The sequence below is a fragment of the Rhincodon typus genome, chromosome 1 (assembly GCF_021869965.1).
Source record: "Rhincodon typus isolate 14 chromosome 1, sRhiTyp1.1, whole genome shotgun sequence".
Taxonomy (NCBI): Eukaryota; Metazoa; Chordata; class Chondrichthyes; order Orectolobiformes; family Rhincodontidae; genus Rhincodon; species Rhincodon typus.
In genome coordinates this window covers 45,813,001-45,827,113 of record NC_063332.1, presented here as the reverse complement: position 1 = coordinate 45,827,113, position 14,113 = coordinate 45,813,001, and the positions used below count along the sequence as shown (strand labels likewise).

The 14,113-nt window shown below is 39.5% G+C and overlaps 1 protein-coding gene across 1 annotated transcript in view; it reads right to left on the bottom strand.

The window, feature by feature from the left end:
• Nucleotides 1-14,113, bottom strand: part of ubap2a (ubiquitin associated protein 2a) — a 108,922-nt gene that overhangs the window by 9,157 nt on the left and 85,652 nt on the right. The window contains exons 15-19 of the mRNA XM_048611363.1: nucleotides 13,753-13,939; nucleotides 6,790-6,881; nucleotides 6,592-6,639; nucleotides 5,287-5,368; nucleotides 1,361-1,569 (exon numbers count right to left, since the gene is read on the bottom strand). Of these exons, the coding sequence (XP_048467320.1) occupies nucleotides 1,361-1,569; nucleotides 5,287-5,368; nucleotides 6,592-6,639; nucleotides 6,790-6,881; nucleotides 13,753-13,939 (618 nt within the window). The remainder of the gene's footprint in view (nucleotides 1-1,360; nucleotides 1,570-5,286; nucleotides 5,369-6,591; nucleotides 6,640-6,789; nucleotides 6,882-13,752; nucleotides 13,940-14,113) is intronic.

Genomic DNA, 14,113 nt, shown 5'->3' with positions numbered 1-14,113 from the left:
CAATCTAGCTCTGCAGATGGTAATTCAGGAAGAATATGAAAGCATTTCAGGGAGTACCTATTAATGAGAATGGTTCAGAGGTGACAAACTTCAGTAACAGAAAGGTTGGACATTTGGGGTTTGTTCACCTTGAAGGTAAAGGAGATTGAATCGAGGTATTCAAAATCATGATCTGGATAGAAGAGGTTACAAAGAATCAGATGCCATTCAGGGCAGAATTGAGAAACAAAGGACACCAATTTAAAGTGACAAAAGCAACTGCAATAAGTTGGTGGTGGTGGTGGTTGGGGGGGGGGGGGGCGGTGGAGGTGGAGGAGGAGGCGGGAATCACGGTGGTTGGGGTCTGGAATTCAGAGAATATTGCAAGGGCAGAATCCATCATTCTTTTCAGAAGAAAGCTGGCTCATTAACTGAGAAAAAATTGACAGGACCACGAAGACAATGCAGGGAATGAAATTAAGTGGGATGCATTTGCAGAAAGCCAGCACAGAAACAAATTCTCATGTTATATACTCTATTCCCATACCTCTTATAGGAATAGATTAGTAACTTGAAATAATCTGACAAATCTGTGCTTCAATTTCTAACTGCACAAATGCATTTCACAGCCTCAACTCCAGTTTTCTCTGCTCGGTCAAATACTTCTTGTATCTATTATCCATGTCTTAATTAAGGCAAATGTAATCACCAATATTTGATATTTCACTATATTTTCTATTTTATTCTGTTCACAAACAAGTTTTCAGAAATCAGTGATAACACATTGTGGAGCTGGAACAGCACAGCAGGCCAGGCAGCAGAGGAGCAGGAAAGCTGACGTTTTAGTAAAAAAGGGTCCCAACCCAAAACATCAGCTTTCCTGTTCCTCTGATGCTGCATGGCCTGCTGTGCTCCTCCAACTCCACACTGTGTTATCACTGACTCCAGCATCAGCAGTTCTTACTATCTCTTTCAGAAATCAGTTCCTTTTTAGCTTTAAAAAAATTTGAATTGGGCAATAAAAAGTCTCGGTACTGGTTAATTTAGAGATATGATACTTAAAAATAAATTTCTCTCATTGATAGCTTCACTTTTTTCATCTGAAATAACACCTGAGTTTTAAAGCAAAACCTTAAATATGCCATGGAATTATTTGAAGAGCAGAAAATTCTCCTAAAACCTTGACTCTCTCTTCCGGAAACAACAGTAACAATTAACTCATTTTTTTAAGAAACAAGCAAAAAAGTTGTTACAATAGATACACAATCCATTTCAAACAAAATCAGTGGCAAAGACCTTCATAATTTCCATTAAACAAAGTCTGTAACTTCAGAGGATTATCACAAATTACAGTAGAGAAATAACTACACAAATTACTTACAAACATGGCAGGTCCATACTGGAATGTGCTTGGAACGCCAGGCATACCAGCATAATATGGCAATCCTGTGTAACTGTATCCTGGTGGCAAAGCTGGGTTTAAGAAGGCTTGCTGAGTGGTATGATGAGCCTGATTTTGTTGAGGTTGGGAGAGTGTGGTTGCTGGTGCAGGTGAAGCTGAGTCACCTCTGCCAAACTTTGCTAAATCGCCTGAAAAATAGAATTTTTACTCTTTAAAATGGTTCAGAAAACATTGTTTTTTTTAGATAGTCATTAGTTGTTACAACTGTTGCATCAGGAAATGATACCACTCCATAACATTTCAAAACATTGCCCTGCAAATCAATGCAGCTCCAAAACACTTAAGGGCAAAAAGGAATTAGCAATAAATACTGGACAAGTCAGTGACACACTCTAAGGTGCCACAAAGGCTCCTACGGAAGATAGGAGTGCTTGATGTAGGAGGATCAAATAATAGCATGGATAGGTGATTAGCTGATGGATGATTGGCAAGATGTGACAAATGGAGACCTGCAAGGTATTGTGAAAAGTTGAGGCCTCAGCACAATTTGCATCAATAACCAAGATGACAGGAGAGAAGGCATGGTAGCTAAATTTGCCGATGACAAAATGTGAAGCGTACATAAGACCTATATTCACTAACTTTCTAAAGAAAATTTATTAGAAGTAAGGAGGCCAGGCAGCATCAGAGGAGCAGGAAAGCTAACGTTTCGGGTCAGGACCCCTTCTTCAGAAGTCCCGACCCTAAATGTCAGCTTTCCTGCTCCTCTCTTGCTGCCTGGCCTGCTGTGTTCCTCCAGCTCCACACTGTTATCTCGACTCCAGCATTGGCAGTTCTTATTATCTCTTATTAAAAGAGAATTTCTGATTATTCATTCAGGAGATGCCGGATTTGCTGGCTAGGCCAATATTTGTTACCCATCCTTGGTTACACTCTTGCACCACAGTGATGGGGGTGGTGGGCATCCAGGATGCAAAATCTGCAAAATAACAACAATATATTTCCAAAACAGGATGGAGATAGGTATGGAGGGAAAGTTACAGTGGTTGTGTTCCCATGAATCTATTGCCCTTGCCCTTTTACATGGTAGTGGGCATAGGTTTGGAAGATGCTGTCGAAGGAGCCTTCTGCAGTGCATCTTGGAGATGTTACACACTGCCGCTACTGTGCAGTGGTGAAGGGAGTACATGTTTGCAAACACGGTACCATTCAAGTAGGTTGCTTTGTCCTGGATGGTGTTGTGCTGTTGGAACTGCACTCATCCAGGTAAGCCGGAAGTATTCTATCACACTCCTCACTTGCCTTGTAGCGAGAAGACAGACTTAGGGAGTCAGGTGCCGAGTTACTCACTGCAGTATTCCTAGCCTTGAAACAGCTAGTGTAGCCCCGATATGGCTAGTCCAGGTCAGTTTCTAGTCACTGGTAGTCCCCAGGATGTTGAGCGATGGCAATGCTATTGGATGTCATGGGGTAATCGTTTGATTCTCTCATTAGAAGTGGTCATTATCTAGCACTTGCGTGACGTAGATGTTACTTGCCACTTGTCAGGCCAAACCTGGATACTCAAAAGATACCAAGAACTGCAGATGCCGAGTCAGAGTCAACAGTGTGGAGCTGGAAGAACACAGCAGGCCAGGCAGCAGAGGAGTAGTAAAGTCGACGTTTCGGGTCAAGACCCTTGTTCAGAACTGAAACTGGGGTTCTGAAGAAGAGTCCCAACCCGAAACATTGACTTTCCTACTCCTCGGATGCTACCTGATCTGCTGTACTCCTCGAGCTCCCCACGGTCAAACCTGGATACTGTCCAGATCTTGCTACATTTGGACGTACACTGTATAAGATTAGTAGGGAAACTAATATCCCATGATTGACTTAGTTTAGTTATAATTGCATAATTAAAGTATATTCATTGGTCAAACATTTGGCTTAATAGAACCAACACAGATCTTGGCACCATCATGCTCAGCTTCATTTGACAAAGACATGCACTATTGGATGGTGAACAACATGAAGACAATAACCTAATGTTTTACAGTTACAGTTGCAAGGATGAGGGTGCTCTTTTTAAGCTATGTACAGCTTAAATCCAGATTTCCAAGGTTGAATAAGGCAGGTAATCTTTTATCAAGAGATCATAAGCAGAGCTGTGCCCTTGTACTGGTGTGTTGTAATTTGTTTAGAAGTGTAGCTTTTGAATAAATGTAACTTTGTAAAATTTGCAATTATATAATCTTTTATACTTTCACTCAAGATTATGTACAGAGGAATATTTCATGAGTTCATTCCTTTGCCTCTGAAGTATTAAGTGTAATACAAACCTGTTTCCAAATTTTCAAACACAGCAGAAACAAAAAAAAAATCAGAGCACTGATGACTAATAGAAAAGCAAATGGTTAGAGATAAGCAAGGGTCTGATTAAAGAGAACTTCAACAAATGTATAAAAAGAACCGAGACATGAGCACAAGGATATAAATCATTGGGTCCTGACTGCAAATGCCTCTCTTTTCCTTCAACAGAGGCAAACAACACTTCAAACTATATTGCCTTAGTTAAAATTCAAAGTGACAACAAAACCTAAGAGGACTGACCCCGGAATGATTGGATCTTAAGTTGCCAGTCAGGGGATAATGAGAGGCGACAGTCAATGAGAGACTGATCATGGACCCCTTAAACCCATTAGCAATAAGCCCTGCTTAGCCTATGCCAATTAAGAATGCATGATATAATTGACCCATACCTCAGAAAGAGTTAAGCAATGGCTTTCAGTGACCAAGGTACACAAAGAGGTTTGAAGTTATCCTGCTCCCAATCCCAAGTGGAAAGCCCAAAGCATTGGAGAGAGGAGAGAGGGTGTTGACCTTTGCCCTAAGCTAAACCAGAAACCAAGACCCATACACTAAGCCCATAAAGTTACTGCCCCGTTTTAATAGGTATATTCATAAACTAAGCTTTCCAAGTTACTGCACTAGATTGTCTTTTGCTGCTTTAATGGCTGAAGTCTCAAATTAACAAGTTGGTATTGGTACTTAAAGTAAAGACTCCTAGAACCTACCACTACTACACACCATCAGGGGAGCAAATGGTGCTGTACAACCTGCAAACATCCCCAATTCTGACTTTATAATGAAGGAAGGCCCTCAATAAAGCAGCTGAAGATAACTGGGTCTAGGACACTATTGAAGAATAGGGCTTCCATTGTGCAGTGCCACTAGCTCTGAGCTAGTGTTTAAAGCTGTGTTTAACTCCCATCTGTTCCAGAGGTGTATAATGTCTTCAGACAAGTTCATTAGAAAATATATACCCTGAGAAACAAGGCTCTTGCAGCATCTTGTGCACAAAACATTTAGTCTAGCCTTATCTTTTACTGGTTCCAGAACATGCCATGCTAAGAAATTATCCTTAGAATGTTTTATGAACGCATGTCAGCTAGCTTTGAACATTTGACTTTTCCCGTCTATATGTACATTCAAATCTCCAATGATTATTGCCATACTTTTCAACAAGCTCCAATTATTTTTTTTTTCCTTTACACTCTACCACATGGTTATTGCTGGAGGCTTGTACTGCTCTGCTACAAGTGTATTCTTGCTCAGTAATAAAAAAAAGGTTAACTTGTATGAAGAACTACAAACTAAATGCAGAACTTTTGATATCCCAATGACCAGCTTGATGCATTATCAAAAATAAGAATCAGCAAGTTTAGAGATGGCATTCACACACCACTTTTCCTTGAAGGATTAAACCAGGACAGAGGACAAATGAGTCCACTATCTGTGGAAGGAAGGAACTTAATACACCAAATGGTGTATTGGCAACAAAACAAAAAAAGGAAAAAAAAAAAACAAAAAAGAGAAAAAACAAAACTGCCTTGAAATAAGACGTACATGACCTTGGAAATACACACCTGAATAAGGGTTGCTTGCAAGGCTTCCATCTCTGCTGGCAAGTGCTGCAGCTGGAGCAGGAAATGCCATTCCATAGTAATCCTGGAAGATTGACAAAGGGAAGAGGTAAAGACCAGGTAATTTCGAGGAGAATCAGAAGGGAAGAGAGTAGAGGTAAGGAATACAGACTTTTTAGATACAGACATTTCTTCAAAACAACTTCAATAGCTAATGTAGCTTTTCAGGAAGTTCCACTGCAAATACCAATAAAAATTCAATAATCTTAACTATTTGTTGATATCCAAAGTATCTTTAAAGGGAAATGAAGATAGTGATAATAACTAGTAATCTAGAAGCCCATGCTAATGTTCTGGGGACATTGTAAATTACACCAGCTTGATTTGAACCAAATCAATAAAATCAGTGTTTAAAAACTAGCCTGTGGACTTTGACAACATTAATTGTTGTAAAAACCCATCAGGTTCGTTAATGCCCTCAGGGGAATTCTTACCTGATCTGGCCTACATGTGACTCCAGACCCGCAGCAATGTGATGATATACTGCCTGCTGAAATGACCAAGCAAGACACTCGAGGGCAATTAGAAGTGGGTATTACATGTTCCCCATACCAACACCACCACATTCCATGCCAAAACAGAATTAAGTGATAAAGTGAATAATTATAAAATGTTAGAATCTGTTCAAACGTTCTGAAAAATCAAACATAACTACTGAATACTTAGTGTCTTCACAATTGCAGTAATTCAATAATCTTAGTCAAATACATCTTCCACTGCAACTAAAAAGAGGCCAGTGATGTAGGACTGGAATTTCAAATCTCAGTTGATGATTGGTTGTTACATGCTAACTCAGATGCTGACAAGCAATTTTTGCTGAAGCTAAAACAAACTAAGGCTCCACACAAGAAAAATTAAAATTAAAGTACTGCAGATGCTGGAGATCTTAATTAAAAACAAAGTGCTGGAGAAACTCCAAAGCCTTGGCAGCATTGGTGGGTGTGTCCAAGAAATCAACTACAGCTCAATTCACTCCAAAAACTATAATAATTTTGGTTCTTCGTTCAAGAATGGAAGTGGTTGTGTTTATTTTTAAAAAAAAGTGGTTGAGGTCAATACTTAAAAGAAACTTTCATTCAATCTCTTGTACCTCAGTTTGCATAAAAAACATACCACGTTGAGGCCACAAAATTCAAGAGGTTGAATTCTGCCTCAACAGTACACGTGATGCTATCATTACTAAAAGTACAAGACAAACTATAGCATACTAATTAAACTAGAGTTTACAAAGACAAAGAATCTACTAACCAGAGGTAGCCTGGATTGAAGTACCTGAAGGTCATCATACCCATAGATCTATTGCATAAAACAGAAAATAAAAGATCAAAATCTCAAAGAAAGCAATTTAAATAAATGTTTTCTGTACAAAGTGCATTTATAGACAAAGCAATTTCACTGCCTGATCTGCGCACACAATTGTTATTTAGTATTTACATTCACTCTTACTGGGTATGCAGGCAGCAGTCCCCCTGGTCCAACAATGTACTGATTGTGTAAAATAGGAGGCACACCTGGAGGAAGATTTGGCGGAGCCTTCCCTGCAATAAAAAAAAAAGCAGTTACATTAAAAATGTGTCTTTAACTCATGGAGATAAAGCCATGGGGCTTATGCAATGTGCCCTTCTACTGTTTCAATTTGTATAACAGGTTATTGAATATCTGACTCCATTATTTTCCCTATAATCTTGAAATCTAAAGACTGCATGCAGACACTTGATGGATGGATTTTTTGAAAAAAGGAAGGGTCTCCAAAACGCACTAGACGAGCGTTGGAGGAAGAGAAGTTTGAGAATACGGGGCTGGAAGAGATTGATGAGGAGCAATATCATAATTACATGAAAAAAAGATGAAAGCCAGACAATCAATGGATGTCAAGCAGGATACAGCAGAGAAGCAGGTTTAGCATAAGACAGAATACATACAGCACTTGTCTGGATTAATTAATTAGTTTGGCACTTGGACTCGTGAAAAGTACACCCTTAGAATAGCAGTATTAGTTAATGTTTTCCCTAGTCAAACTTCAACCTGAATGACAAGTAGGTCACAGACAAATCACTGGGAATTATCGTTGAGGCTAGCACAATAGGGACGACTCAAAATCAAAACTCTCCTATTACATAGGAACAGAACAAATATTACTGCAAGCATTAGTAATTCTTATTTGTTATCACCGGGATTCTGTTGTGTAGGTATAAATATGGAGACTGTCATTTTAAGAGTCAGATCACGTGGCATAATTCTGGGCAGGGAGTAACCTTGTTTTGCTTTTATGGAGATGTTTACTCTACAGACATCAGAGTTCCTACTAAACAATTCAGCCTCCTGGTATTTCTTGGAACTTGGCACAAAAAGAAAACTGGTGTCAAAAGGATAAAAACTGTCTCAAGATCAACGGAGTCAATCCAACAAAAAAGAAACATGGTTCTTTCTGCCAACTTCAGATACTTTGATAAAAAGGGAGAAATCAAAAAAGGCACCATCGCTGCAGGTACAGTCAAAAAAAGTGAATTCACCTCAGGGAAGAGATGAACAGTGCACAACAGCTTGCCAGGTGCTCCATCCTCAAGGATCACTGAGCAATTAGCACCCACGTAGAAGGAAATGCCTTGTGCTAGGGGTATAGACTTGGAAAGAAACAGACAGCCTCAGGAGTACCTTGTTTTAAATGGGAAGCAGTGAGATAGTGCTAAACTTTGAGGTACATTGCGCCACACAGGCACTTCCCATTTAAAGTGAGTGGGAAATTTGGGACAAACACAGAGTTGGAACTTCTACAGAGACTATTATTTCGTTTAAGCTAAGAAAGTTGAAGCAGATATTGTTGCCTCTGCATTCCTGCATATTATGGGAGGAAAACTTTTAACCGCCCAAGTTGTCTGGTACAGCAAAGATATAGAATTTATGAAGTGGTAGAGATCCTAAAGAACCATTTTTCACCAAAAGCACTGGTGATTGCTGAAAGGTTCAGATTCCACAAACACGATGAAGCATGCTACTGAATCTCCCAGTTCATAGCAATTTTGAAGTTAACTGAATCCTGCGAATTTGGAGGCAATTTGAATGATGCTGTTAGACACAGACTTGTTTGGAGTTTAAGATATGAAGCAATCCAGAAGCGATTACTGATGGAAAAGATACCTAGACTTAAAGAAAGCACAAGAAACAGCAATCTCTAAGGATCTAGCAGCCAAGGGAGCTCGACAGCTAAGCACGAACAAGAGTTCACAAAATGGTGACAGAGACGAGTCCCAATAGACTTAAAACTACCGTCAGCATGGAAAAACAGGTCAGGCAGCAGCAAATAGAGAAATAAAGAAGCCATATGCAGAAACTGTGGCCAAAAAGGGCACAATAAATGGGTGTGATTGAGGAAGAAACCTGAACTACATTCAACAAAAATACAAAAACTGAAAAGTAAAATCTACATGGTACAAAAAGAATGTGAAAAGCCTCAGTTCAGACAGGAGCTGTTATTAAGCTTACTGGCCACTGCTGGCAACACCAAGCAATACTGGATCACTTAATTACTGAATGGCAAACCAGTACAAATGGGAATGGACCCTGGAGTCACAGTTTTATTGATACCTGAAAGAATACATCAGAAGCAGCTGAATCATACTGTGCTGCAAACCCTCAAAGATTGTCTTCAGAATGTACACAGTTGAAGTGGTGCCTTTGTGTGGTACAAAGTAAATGCTCAGTTATCTGGCAAGTTTCGAGATCAGTCCTTGTAAATTAAGGAAGGAAAATTTTCCAGAATTATTGGGAAGAACATGGTTGGAAAATTTTCATTCAACTGTGCTGAAATAAATGGCTTGTCAGATTCTGAGACTGTTCTATCACAAATTCTAAAAAAACATGTTATTGCTTTCAACGGAGAATCTGGGCAGCATAGAAAAGATATCAAATTGACAATCAAGGATGAGAAACAAGCAAAATGCTACAAAGCTAGATCAGTGCTTTATGAAATCGGAGGCAAAATTAGACAGGCTGGTCAAGACAAAGTCCTTTAATCCATCAATGAGAGTCAAAGTCATTCAGCCACATGCATCATACCAGTGAAAAAGAAAGATGGATCAGTATGCTTGCTGCAGTGATTTTAAGGTCACTATTAACCCGGTACTGTGTGCTGAGCAGTGTCCTTTGCCTTTAATCGATAGCATGTTTGATGCACTAGCTGGAGGTCAGCTTTTCAGTAAAATTAATCTTAGTCAAGCCTATCTCCAGGTGAAGTAGAGTGAAGTCTCAGAAATATTTGACGATTATGACACAAAGAACAATTCAAATCCAACAGACTTCAGTTTGGAATCACATCTGCACTTGTGTATTTCTAACATGTCATGCATCAGACTAAACAGATTGGAAGGAGTCCAGCGTTACATAGATAATATTTTAGTTATGGGGAGAAAGAAAAAAAAAGTGCCCATAATTTACTCTGCAGAGTCTTGAAGATTATGGTCCAGTTGTGACGGGAGATAAATGTGAATTTTTAAAAATCTTCTATTGAGTATTTAAACCATGCCATCGATGCTAAGGGACTACACAAGTCATCTTCAAAAGTAAACAACATAACTGAGGCATCAGCACCTAAAATGTAAACCAACAACGATCAATTACTACAGGTGGTTTGTCCCAAATCTTGCAACTATTCTCAAGATGTTGCACAATTTATTATGACAAATTAAGAATTGGAAATGGGAGACCATTATGAAAGAGCCTTTGCATAAGTCAGAGTTGGAGTAAAAGTCAGAAGTCCTGACCCATTTTGACCCATGGTTCTGCTGTAATTTGCATGCAACTCAACCATATGGAGTGGGAGCATTTGTTTTTCACATTACCTAATAATGAATAGAAGCCAATAGCTTTTGCATCAAGATCAATAAACAAAGCAGAAATGACCTACACACAGGGAGAATTTTTAGCATTAGACAATTCTACCAATGGCCAATAATTAGCCTAACAGATCACAGACTACTGACCGCAATATTTGGGCCTCATACAGAGATACATTTCTCTAGCAGTAAGCCATATGCAGGGGAGGGCACTGTTGCTATCAGTGATGGATATAGTACTTCATGACAAGATCACAGGAACAACCCCCAGAACGAATCAGAAGCTGGAACTATCCATATAAACAGGACGGCTCCAATAGGCAATGAGGATCATGATTCCAGCATAGCCAAGGAAGCTGGTGTTAAATCAACTACACAAAGGTCACTGGGGTACTGCCAGTATGAAGGGAATAACCAGAAGCTACTTTTGGAGGCCAGGGTTCAACTTCGAAACTGAAAAGGCAGGAGTATGCGCACCTTGTGCAAGAGTTTGCAATGTACCTATATATCAGTACCATTACACACATGGGAATGGTCAGAAAGACCATGGTGAAGAGTCCATATTGACCGTACTGGACCTTTTGAAGGATCAATGTTTTTCATATTGTTTGATGCACATACTAAATGGTCTTAATTTGCCATAAAAAAATCTTTGGAGAAAGCTATTAAGTGGGGGGGCAGGTCTTAACTAGATTATCTGGAACAATATGCGAGTGATAATGGTCCCAGTTTCTCTCAAGAGCTTACAGACTAAAGCAGCATGGAATTCAACATATCAGATCAATTCCTTATTGCCTGTCCACAAATTGTTTGGCAGATAATAAAATATTTCTTCATAGTAACTGGAGAACAAAGATCGCTATGTCAAAGACAGAGTCAATTTTTGTTAACATTCCAAAAAACGATTCGATGACTCCAAGTCCTCCAGCATTGCTCGTAGTAAAGTGTCAGTTGCACATGACAGTTAATTTGTTGAAACCACTCATGACAAAAGACTGACAGGAAACAACAGAATCATGTTTTCCAACAAGAGAACAAGCCTAAATACCATGTTTTCTGCAAAAGGAGAGATGGTGACAAGGAATTTCAGTATTGGCAAGTGGGTAACATCATTGTAACATCGACTGGACTGGTTTCCTACACCAGGCAGATGAGTATGAAGACAACATGCAGATTAATTCTTGTCAACCAGAATGAATGAATGTGCTACAGACATTATTTGAAGATCCACAAATAACAGCGTCAAATAGATACCTGGATATACCCAAGAACAGTACAGTACAACTCGTGCATCTGAGGGACAGTACTGTAGTAGAGAATACCATGACATTGCGTGAACCTTCAAACACTCAGCTGTCTCAGGCAGAGATAATAGATACATGTTTCTCATATACCAAAAACACCAGAGATTAAAGCCAAGGAGAAAAAGAAACAATTGCTGAAGTACACAGAGCCACAGAGAACTGACATCCTCCAGAAGTCTTACCCACTGATGACTAATGAGTACGATTGTAAATATTGTGAATGTTTTCATTGCAGGAACCTCTGAAAAGGGGGAGGGATGTTATCTATTCATACAAGTATGGTGGTCTGTCACTGTAAGAAGTTGATGTAACAATTATGTCATTGGCCATTTTGACTGGCAAATAGGTTAGACTAGACGTTGCTGCCTGTAGAATAAACATCTACACAAAAGGTCATGTTGTTTAAAACTTTGGTTTCTTGACCTTCTTGGAACTTAACATTTACTAATGTTCAATTATAAATCGGACGCATGATCCAGTTACCTTTTATTTTTAACCAACACTTGTCATAGCTCGCTGCCTATTTAGACCATGAGCAGTGAGTCCACCACTCCTGAAGACTATATCACAAATGGGGATTATACAATCACAGAATCTCCAGTGTGGAAGCAAGCCATTCAGCCCATCGAGTCCACACCGAACCTCCAAACAGCATCACACGCAGACCCACCCCCACCCCATCCCTGCAACCCCGCATTTCCCCTGGCCAATCCATGTAACCTGCACATCTTGTAGACCGTGGGAGGAAACCAGAGCACCAAACTAAAACCCACGCAGACATAGAACATGCAAACTCCACGCAAACATTCACCCAAGATTGGGATCAAACCCAGGTCCCTGATGCTGTAAGTCAGCAATGCTAACCACTGAGCCACTATGCTGCCCCTGCTGCATGAGAAAATCTATTTAACGTTATTGAGGTTTGTATTTGACCCCTAGGTGATAGTAACGTATGCACAAGGCTCAGATGGTTTCCCAGACCTAAAAATAACAGGAGTAAATATAAAAAATTAGCATGCTATTCATTAGTTTGCTTAGCATCTGATCACTTGATGAGTAAATCCAAGTACTAACAGTTTAATTTCGTTAAATAGTCCAAGCACACCTGCTTATTTTTCTGACGCAGTACAACTCTAAACTATGAAATTTCCTAGGTCATTTTATGAAGGGATACACATTCCAAGCAACACTATCTTTAACACACTGTACCAAACATTGATAAATTAGGAGCATTTGTAAGCTTGAAATTAGAGCTATTGAAAAGATAGCATATCAATTTAGTGATGTATACCAGAAGGAATTTAAAAGGCCAATTTATATCCAAGATAGGGAAATTGATAATGGCAAGTGAACACAAGTTCACATAGCTACAAGTGAGCAAAGTATTACATACTTGGATTGAACTATTGCCCTTGCTTTAACACCGAAGGGAAAAATTACAAAGAACTGTAATTCTTTTGTACACACTGACTGTTGTCTTCAAGGCATGCCAGATTGGTAACTAAAAGCAGTGCCTAATGACCTTACCCGTTACCACAATAAATCCCACCCAGAAATTTGAATACTAGTACCCACAAATCAAAAAGCAAAGTGCTTAGTCTTCAGGTTAGGAGAAAACTTTAATCGTATCGTTTCCACTAGAGAGAAAGTGGAAGAAAGAATACATGATCACCTTATGAGGAAAGGTTGGACAGACTGGGCTTGTTTCTGCAAATTTGGAAGAGGGAGGGGGTGATCTGATTGGAGTACTTAAATGCTGAATAGTCTTGACAAGGATAGACATGGAAATAATGTTCCCTTTATGGGGGAGTCCATAACGAATGGAGCACTGTTTAAAATTAGGTTTTTTCCCTTTCAGGATAAAGAACTTTTGAGTATTGACAGCCTCAGAACTCTGCCCCAGAGAGCAGTGGAAGCAGGGTCATTAAATATTTTTAAGGCAGAGGCAGATTGATTCCCTGACCTGATAAGAATCTCAGGTTATCCAAGCTGGTGGGAATGTACAATTCAAACAGATTCACCATGATCTTATTGAAAGACAGGGCAGGCTTGAGGAACTGAATGACCTGTTGCGACGAATGTTCATATAGATGTATCAGCAAGAAAAATTGCAAAAAGAGAGAGAAAAACACTAGATGTACACAGATACAAGGAGATAGTTTTGTTGGACTTGACTGAAGTTCGAGAACCTCTAATCTAGCTAACAAAGTGAAACAAAATGGATAAACACAGACTCTTGTTTCAGATGGTAAGTTAATAATAAAATTGCTAACCTGAAGAAACAGAGGGAACTGCTCGTGTGGTAGCAGTTGGCATGGATACACTCGCTGCACTCAGTCCAAGGCTGTTTGTAGTGTTTAGGTTGCTGGAGGCACTGACTGATGAGGTGGTGACTGTAGTAAATGTCAAAGCAGTGGAGAAAGTTTCAGAAGTCTGCAAACTGCTGTCAATGTTTGCGTGCTGTAAGCAAAAGATAAGTGAGCAGCACAGAAATCGGACAACTTCACAAAATCCATCATTCCCACTCTGCCTTTCTACACTCCTGCAGCCATTCCAGACAAGGATAGATATTGGATAAGTCTATAGTTAATTTCAGATCCTCCAAAAAGGTATCCAAGAGGCATCTATTGCTGA